The following is a 9,468-nucleotide window of genomic DNA, read 5'->3' on the forward strand; positions in this document are numbered from 1 at the left end:
ATGAAAGGCAAAGAGCAGACAGAAGTGGGCCACAAGGATCTCTGTTAGTGGAAGCAGCAGCAGTCTGAAAAGGAGGAAACTTTTGAGAGAGTCCAGTCTCTGATAACTCTCTCCTGTCTTAGGTTCTTTCTCTTTTCACTGTGTTGACTGAAATTTGAATGGGTAAGAAAGATGAACACAGATAATAAGTCATGTCTTCATATCTCTGAAAGTGTGTCCTTGAAATTCAACTATCAACAGAACTGTATATGCTGTAAAAATCTTCCATGTCTTCTGATTGGGATAAAATTTTCAGTTTTGTTTCCAGTATGGTTCTCTTGTCAGTGACTCTCATCTCTAGTTTAGTCAGTGTCCTAAAGGAAAGACATATTAAGCAAAATTCACCTCAGACACTTTTAAGCATACTTGACCAGGTCAGGTTCATGGAGGTCCAACCCTGAGTCTTTTGCTAATTCTTCACTAGAAAACCTAATTTTATTAGGAAGCCTTGGATTATGTTTATGACTATTCCTCACCCAGTTATCTGAAACAGCTATTTTAATGTTTGCTCTATACAATTGTGAGACGCAACAAACTTTTCCCTTTGCAGTGTTTAGGAAGTTGTGTCATGGATGGGTAAGGGGGGCAACAGAATCAGTATTCCCTCTCCACTCTAATCCACAGAAAACATATTCAGAGGGCTGGGCCACACGTTTTTTTTAATACAGATGCCTAGCTATACTTGTTCAGAGTTTGAACAAGTAATCTAAAAAATGTGCTAGATATTCCTCAACTACTTTGGCCATGCTAGCATGGAAGGAAATTTCCCAGGTATATAACGCTGCTTAAGTAATGAGGGATCTGCCTCCAATTCTGGTGGGTGTACTTCAGTAAGCAGTGTCCTGTTGGTTTTCCCTTGCATGATTGTCGTGATTCTTCATTGAGAGTGAAAGAGCAGGTGACTGGAAAGAGCTGGCACTGAGTTTGCAAGATTGCCCTTTAACGAACGCTAACCCTTCTTTCATTTCATTGTCAGCTGTTTAAAACACCAATGCAAGTGCTTCCTCCAGCTCCGTCCCTGAACTACTATTTGCTGAAAGAAAATATGATGCACCAGAGGAAGAGTCACTCCATTCTAATGTAGCTTCTTACACTCTTTCTCTTAAGCATCTGCTACTGCCGGGTATCAGTGATGCGTATTGAGATAGTTTCACTTGGGCTTGGCAACTCTTACATGTTTATGCTCTTTGCTGATAGTGGCTTGGTCTGAGTGATAATATACTGAGAAAGGGAGTTGATCTGAAGACATTAGAAGAACTGGAAACAGGAACTAGGTATTGGCAGTGAGGACTGAGATTTTATGTCAGGAGAGTAGGAGTCAATTGGTTTTGATTTAACACAATGAAGTACACTGGAAAAGTGACAGGGAAGTCTGAGGCTTTGGAGGCTTCCTCTGATTTTACTTAGGAAGGGCAGGAAAGGCTACAAATCTTTCTGTTTGAGGCATTAAATGGTGGTAGAGTAGATGAAGGATTTGTCCTAGGCTTCTGTGTTAATGAGTAAAGACAGAGGCAATTTTGCAATACACCAAAGAGAGAGATGCGTGTATGTGCCTCCGTATGAGTGCATACAAGTGTGTAGTTGAACCATAAAGAGTTTTAAAAAACTATTCTCTTTGTTGATTTGAAGTGTTCTTCTGTATATTTTACTCTGGGAATTTTGAAAGTCAGATGATGGGTTTTTTGAACTGATATTTCTGAGGCACCTTTTTCTAGAGCTTGAAGGCAGCTCCTCTTGCATGCCCTGTGGTAATGCGGTAAGGAACACAGACAAGGAGGGAGCTGAGCAAGACTGCATCTGGTACTCTGCTGTCAGTGATGATGTAAAGCCATGCCAGCCTATATCCAAGCTGCAGCTGGGCATCTCAAATGGACATTTGCCAGTGTCTGTTTCCAGTGTTTGGGAAAGCATGTGAAGCTATGAAGTTCTACATGGACACAGCTTTTCCTTTCTGAGCTCTGTAATCTGGCTGCTGTGACTGGAGGAACTTCACCAGGCAGGAGAAAACATGCTGCCAGTCTCTTTGCCCACCTGCATTTACCTATCTGCTCCCATGGCGGTATATATCCCACCCACCCACACATGTGGTGATGTCACCTCTGAATCTCACAGTGGTCTTTAGGAGACCCTGGAGTGTTGAAACAAGAATGTCCAAGGGCTTTTTTTTTGCTAAAGGATAGGCTGCCTGCCATCCATTCCTTTTCATGTGTCTTTTCATCTGTGATACGCCAGTGAGTTTAAGTGTAGTTTGAAAGTTACTATTTTTTAACTGCCTAAGATGTCTTTAGGCCAGTATTTCCTGGCTCTGTTGCTGTGAAAAGAGATCGTTCTCCAGGTTTAGGTTACATAAGCTTGAAAAAAATGTTTGGAGCAAACTTTTCTGCGGGCACAGCATCTATCTAGAGCCTGTCATTTTGAAGCATGGCCAGGGTACAAAGCCCTTGCTCTTTCAGAACAAAGTATGACCACATTGTATTTATGTCACGGATCAGGAGACACAGATGATGCTGTTGATCACAGTGATTTCTGGCTGGTGTCAGGGAAATTTCTGGATAGGAGGGTCAACCATGGGTGATATACAGCTGGATCTGCTGTTCACTGAGAAGAGTTGTTTAGTGAGGTGACAAACAGTGGCAGTTGTTGCTTTAATTCTCATGAAATAGTGGCTTTCCACACCCTATAGGGAGCAAGGACGGCAAGTAGCAGAGTACAGATGCTGGAGTTCCGGTAAGCGTACGTGGGTTTAACCAGTGAATCATCTCATGGGCAGCAGCTCTGAAGGGGCAAGGAGCTCCAGAAAGCTGGCAGGTCTTTAAGGGCAGCATTCTCTAAGCACAGGGGTGATCCACAGAAAGACCAACTGGGAGACTGACTTGGCTAAACAGGAAACAGAGCTCCAGTGTGAAAATGCAGCATTCAAGGGTTGGAAGCAGGGACAAGCTACAAAGAAGGAATCCAGAAGCAAGAGCAGGCATGTAGGGTTGATTTCAGGAAAACCAGACCTTGCCTGTAGTTGACACTTCGAAGGGACGTCAAAGGCAACAAGAATTTCAGCCACTGCCTTGATATCAAAAGCTGATCAAGTAAAATGTGCACTCATTGCCTAATGAAGTAAACAAATTAGTGACAGCAGACAATTTCAAAAGGGAACCAGTATAGTAGATTATTTTTTATCTTTGTTAGGAAAAGTATTGGTGAGAGAGGAAAAACTGTCTTGTTGAAAAGAATTGTAACTCATAACAACTGGCAATTGAGCTCTGTACCTTTATTAGAGTAAGGTTCAACCCCATGAGGATTGGGAGAGCGTCTGTACTGGGATGGTAAAAGGAATGTCATGTTAGAACTGATTTTTCTTACAGCGTGGGTGTAAGAAAATCAGCTTGTGGTGAGGTGTCAGAGCTTCTGTGAATGCTCCTCAGGTAAACTTTTTGACTCTGTGAGGAGACCTGCTGATAGTACCTGCCGTTTTTTGAACTTCTGTACTAGCCTATGTGAAATGGTATTTGTCAGACCTCTGATACAAGGAATAATGTTGTTTTTTGGTAAGAGACCTGTGGTAAGTGAATACTGTGGGATAGTTTAGATTGGGTAAGGTATCTGTAGATGTGTTTCAGCACACTTCATCATTGACATACTTGGACTTTTAATATGTTTCGTAGCTAAAAAGTTGAAGGACATAAAGGTTAACATTTTTCATCCATTTTTTCTAGTCTATCACGAACTGAAACTGGCATCATATGTTATGAATATAGAGCTCTGATCTAGTAAATATTCTTGAGTAATTTTCTTCCTCAAAAAATACTTCAATGAAATCAGTGAACATACTTATGTGACTAGGGTGAATCGGCTCAGGTGAATAAGGTGGAGGGGAAAAACTCATTGGGGCTTCACTTCAACTGTAGTTGCATTGGTCTACATACTGTGGTCCTTGCAGGCTAAGGACCTCTCAGGAAAGCTGAGATTGAAATGTTTCTCAGGTCCTACCCTTGAATGAGGCTGATGTCAACGTTGGCTGTCCCTGCATAACATGAGTATTTCATTTACTCCCAATCAGGGCACCTTTAGAGAAAGGTTTCTGTTCTTGATAGCTGTACTTCAAAATTGATGAAGAAACATGTAGAAATCACTTTTGTAAAGGAACTTCATTTTCAGAGCTTTCTGATTAATATTTGTAAAGAGCTTTCTATGAATGTGATGTATGTAAGCCAGTATGCTAGCCTTAAAAACAAAAAGCAAGCTGCACAATTTGTCATTTGTAGCCTGTGATCCCGAAGTCCTTAATTTAGTGTTTCTGCAATCTGATTGTTGTTCTCAATACCAATAAGCCTGTTACATAGATACAAAGTTGTAATGACAAGTCCTTGAACTGTTGTAGCGTATGCCCTCCCTGCAATTCTTTTAATTTTTGTGGTGTTGGAGGAAGTTGGAGATACTATCAACATGGAAAGAGTTACACATGTTTGTAATCCAAATGGAAGCAATGTAGTCTGCCTTTATGTTGAAAAGTAATTCTGCTCTGCATTGGCAGAGGTAGCATTCATCTACTTTGGCTTTGTATTTCAGACAGCAGTGCAGTGTTCAGTCCTCCTGCCAAAGCAGTAACAACCTGGATGGACTTTGAAGTTTGGGTGCTCACAAGGAAGAGTGGATCACTTTCAAACTTCCAGAGTTTATAATATCTTCAAGAGTCGTTACAAGTGTAAAAGAATGGAGTAAACGTTGACCGATGATAATGTATAAGACAGCTTTTGTAACCTTTATCATGCTTCATAATGTATAAGATGGCTGAATTTAGATTTTTGAGTATGTTTTAAACCAGGAATAGCCTTACTGTCAAGCTGGATCAGGCAGTGGCCGAAGAAAAAAGTCAGCAGCAAGTTGTCATCCTCTATTCAGTGATACCTTTAGTTGATGGAAGAAAGGAAAGACTAGGTAATACTCTGTTGCAATTTTGTAAGATATAAGAAAGCAGATTCACAGGTATGCTATTTGCTTTGCAATTTCTGCCTCCCATCTTTTCCTTTGACAAGGCAAATGGTTACAGTTCACTCCAGAAACATACCAGAAAAACCGAACAGGCCATTTCAAATTATACTATTTTTATACATTATCCGTATTTTTTATTTCAGTAGGTTTTTTTTAAAAGCAGTGGGGTTTGTTTGTGTGCTAGAAGACATGGTTTAATAACTGTGGTTCTTTCAGAGCAGCAGTTGTGTAATGAATGAATGTTCTTATTTAGGTAATGCCTAAGTCAAATTTGTGCCTGAAGATTTACTTATGTGACTTACAGAACGGTACAGAAAAGTACTTTGCTTCCAGTGTCCTGAACACTGTGCTGGCCTTTTGCTGCTTCATTGATCTGAAAAACTCCAGGTTTAGTTTCTGGTTTAAGTGATGAATGTGCTCAAGTGCTTTGAATGTATGCATTTCTTTTTTTTAATACAACTTGACTTCAGTAAAATAATCTGCAGCTTCTTGTCTAGTAAATAAAACAAATGAAACCTATGCTTCTCCAAACTGTGTGGAAATTGTTTTTTTTAATTTGCTTCTAGTCATTAGTGAGTGAATTTTGTTTGTCTGACAACGACTTTTGCCATTCATGGAACAGGTTGATGATGATACCTTGTAAACATCCCTTTTAGAAAGACCACTTTTAGAAAATACTGTGCTGCTTAGAATTTAAGGTTCTAAGTCCCGGAAACAACAGGGACTGCTGAGACAGAAGTGGGTCAGAATGCAATCCAAGCCAAGCAAGGGAGAAGTCAGAAACATGAAAGGTACGGATTCTCACAGCAATGTAAAAAAAAAAAAAAAAAAACTAATCCAAAGGAAAATTTAAAAAAGCAGGTACATAAGCTTTTTAGCTTGCCAGTCTTGTTAGACACCCAGTCTCCTACTGCGAAAGCCTTTAGATTTGGACATGTTCTCCCTAGCAAAACCAGTACAGGTGCTTTTCAGATACTGGGGAAAATAGCTTAATCATCTTTCCATATTTCCTGGTGTTTTTTAAAAGAACTTAGTTTGCAGGAGCTAGAGCTTGAAACTTGACAGGAAGGCTACAGATCTAACATATATTTGACTACTTTTAAAATCTAGCCAAATCAGATGGCTGGCCTTAAAAATGGTTTTCATTGTTGTTATCTTTGCCCCCTAGACAGTTTTAGTGAAATGGATTGGAGCCATAAAGTTCATATTTGGATGTTCTAAAAGAAAGTTGTTTCTGGCTTTCCATTTTCAATCCCCTTTGGGTTTTGGGGTTTTTTTTTTACATTCTGTAGTGACATATAAAGATAATTGTTGTGTTAATTTTCTTGTTTTATATACTGAGTACTTACAGTGTCACAGGACAGTATGGCACAGACCAGGTCCATGGTTAGTGGTTTTTGTTATGCATTTCTGTTACACATTCATCGTCATATGCAAGGCTAGATGGTAACACTAGGTAAGCATAAGGAATTGGCTGGATGGCCGCATCCAGAGAGTTACAGCTCAATGTCCAAGTGGAAACCAGTAACAAGTGGTGTCCCTCAAGGGTCTGTACTGTGCTATGTAGTATCTTCAGCAATGACATAAAATAGTGGGATTGAGTTTGTGGATGACATCAAGCTGAGGGGTGCATTTGATTCGCTAGAGGGAGGGGATGCCATCCAGAGGGACCTGGACAGGCTTGAGGAGTGGGCCCATGCAAACCTCAAAAGGTTCAACAAGGGCAAGTGCAAGGTCATGCACCTGGGTCAGAGCAAGCCCTGGTATCAATACAGGCTGGGGGATAGAGGGATTGAGGCAGCCCTGCGGAGAAAGGCTGGTGGGTGAAAAGTTGGATGTGAGCTGGCAGTGTGCACTCACAGCCCAGAAAGCCAACTGCGCTACATCAAAAGAAGTGTGGCCAGCAGGTCAAGGTAGGGGATTCTGCCCCTCTGCTCTGCTCTGGTGAGACCCCACCTGGAGTACTGTGTCCAGCTCTGGTGTCCCCATCACAGGAAAGACATGGACGTGTTGGAGCGGGTCCAGAGGAGGGCCATGGAAATGATCAGGGGGATGGAACAGCTCTCCTATGGAGACAAGCTGAGACAGTTGGGGTTGTTCAGCCTGGAGAAGAGAAGGCTCCAGGGAGAACTTACTGTGGCCATTCAGTACTTAAACAGGGCTTGTAAGAAAGATGGGGACAGACTTTTTAGCAGGGCCTGTTGCCATAGGACAAGGGTAATGGTTTTAAACTGAAAGAGGGTAGATTTAGATTGGATATAAGAATTTTTTTAGGATGAGGGTGGTGAGACACTGGAACAGGATGCCCAGAGAGGTTGTAGATGCCACATCACTGGAAGTGTTCAAGGTCAGGTTAGACAGGGCTTTGATCAACTTGAGGTATTGAAAGATGTCCCTGCCCCTGGCAGGGGGATTGGGCTAGATGAGCTTCGAAGGTCCCTTCCACCCCAAACCATTCTATGATTCTATGATACCTATTTGCTCTGTTGACATAGGCTTGGTATCTAAAGGTGTCTCACATAGAATGTATAGGCGTAACATGGTGGTAGTGTGTACTGTGTTTTTGCAAAGTTTAGCATACATTTTATATTCTTTGAAATGTATTGGGAGATACTTATCCAACAGACTACATGATGAAGATGGTAACCAGCAAGAAAAGCATAGGTAATGTTCAATTATATAAAGATAGGCGAAGTAACTGGTTGTAATGGTCTGTCTAAACAGTCCTAAGAAAGGTATCAAATTTATTGTAGGAAGTACGACAGGTATGATAGAGAAGAAGAAGATACAAATTTAATGTACTACATTACTAAAAGCAAGTAAACATTCTAGCAGAGAACAGTGGCTGTTCCTAGGCTCAAAATGTCTCTGGTTTGACAAGAGTGAGACAATGACACACAGAGGACTTTGTTGATGGAAATTACCTCTCTTCTGTTTGGCTGTCTCTCCATGACAATTTTATTTTTGTACCATTATTCAGTCCGATTGCAGTGATGGATTTGGAGTGCCTTCTTGTGGTGCATAGTATTGACTTCTCCTATGTTATAACATCATAACCAGTGTTAACAAATACTAGCTTGAGGTTCTTGGAAAATCACATCTTGGCCTGGTAAACAGCTTACCAGGGTATAGGATGCTAAATTGTTGCACTTGCCTAGTTTTCAAACATCTCAGACTCCAAAATGAATGCCTCTCAAGGTTGACTGATGGCATTGCTCCTCTTAGAGAAACAGTGTCTTCTTGTGTGTTAAACGCAACCTGTTATACACTTACTGGTACAGTTTTACACTGACATCTCTTACACCAAATATTGTCTCTTATGAACATTAACAAAGCTTTCAGTAGGACCTTTCAGGACCTGACTGGTTTCTATGTGTATGTTTCCCAATCCGGTACATTTTAAAGCCTCATTTAAACAGTGACTACTTCAATACAGGTACGTAAATAGTGAACACCAAAGCAAATGAAGCAGCGTGTCTGTGAGTAAATGGCATGTCTCGTGCAAGATGGATTAGAACCACAGAAAGCCTAGTAAGGTATTAGCTACTGAAATTTAACCTTATATTTCTCAAACCTACCTCTCATTCTCTGCTGGAATTGTCCTAAACTAACTCATTGATTTGTATGGCCTGAATGTTTTCAAGGCTTTTGTGGGAAGGAGATGACCCCTAGAGCTAGCAGGAGCTGCTGAAGAACAGATCAGTCTCTCATGGTCCTGTGTGGGATTTGCATTGGGGGAATAGAAAAATGCAGCCGGGAAAGTGGGTATATTAGAAATAAAAGCTGAAAGCCTAATTTTCTTTGCCATTGTTTTGGGTTTGTGTGGCAGGGTTTTGGTAGTGGGGGACGGGCTACAGGGGTGGCTCCTGTGAGAAGCTGCTGGAAGCTTCCCCGGCTCCAAGCCAGACCCGCCACTGGCCCAGACAGAGCCCATCAGTGACGGTGGTAGTGCCTCTGGGAGAACAGATTTCAGAAGGGGAACCTGCAGTGAGTAGGGGGATTGGAACGTGAGAGGAACCCCTCTGCAGATACCGAGGTCAGTGCAGAAGGAGGGGGAGGAGGTGTGCTGGAGGAGGTTGATTGATGCCCCTGCAGCCTGTGGTGGGATGGCAGGCAGTCCCCCCACCCAGCCCATGGAGGGGAGCAGGGGAGCGGAGGCCCCCGAAGATGGCTGTGACTCCATGGGAAAGCCCGCGGTGGAGCAGCCTGTGACTGAAGGACTGCAGCCTATGAAAGGGAACCACATTGGAGAAGTTCATAGAGGTCTGTCTCCCATGGGAGGAACCCCACACTGGAGCAGGGGAAGAGTGAGGAGACCTCCCCCTGAGGAGGAAGATGCAGCAGAGACAACCTGTGATGAACTGATCCCAACCTTCATTCCCTGCCGCCCTGCACCGCTGTCGGGGAGGAGGTGGAGAAAATCAGGAGTGGAGTTGAGCCAGG

The 9,468-nt window shown here is 42.2% G+C and overlaps 1 protein-coding gene across 3 annotated transcripts in view; it reads left to right on the plus strand.

The window, feature by feature from the left end:
* Positions 1 to 5,556, plus strand: part of MTAP (methylthioadenosine phosphorylase) — a 33,568-nt gene extending 28,012 nt beyond the window's left edge. For 2 of the 3 annotated variants that reach the window (XM_069776895.1, XM_009915432.2), the window contains exon 8: positions 4,603 to 5,556. In XM_069776895.1, the coding sequence (XP_069632996.1) occupies positions 4,603 to 4,641 (39 nt within the window). In that variant the 3' untranslated portion in view covers positions 4,642 to 5,556. Of the gene's footprint in view, positions 1 to 1,015; positions 1,672 to 4,602 lie in introns of those variants that run through there. The other variant, XM_069776894.1, reaches the window with a different exon arrangement.
* Positions 5,557 to 9,468: the final 3,912 nt, after the last annotated feature.

This window comes from Haliaeetus albicilla, chromosome Z (genome assembly GCF_947461875.1).
Source record: "Haliaeetus albicilla chromosome Z, bHalAlb1.1, whole genome shotgun sequence".
NCBI lineage: Eukaryota > Metazoa > Chordata > Aves > Accipitriformes > Accipitridae > Haliaeetus > Haliaeetus albicilla.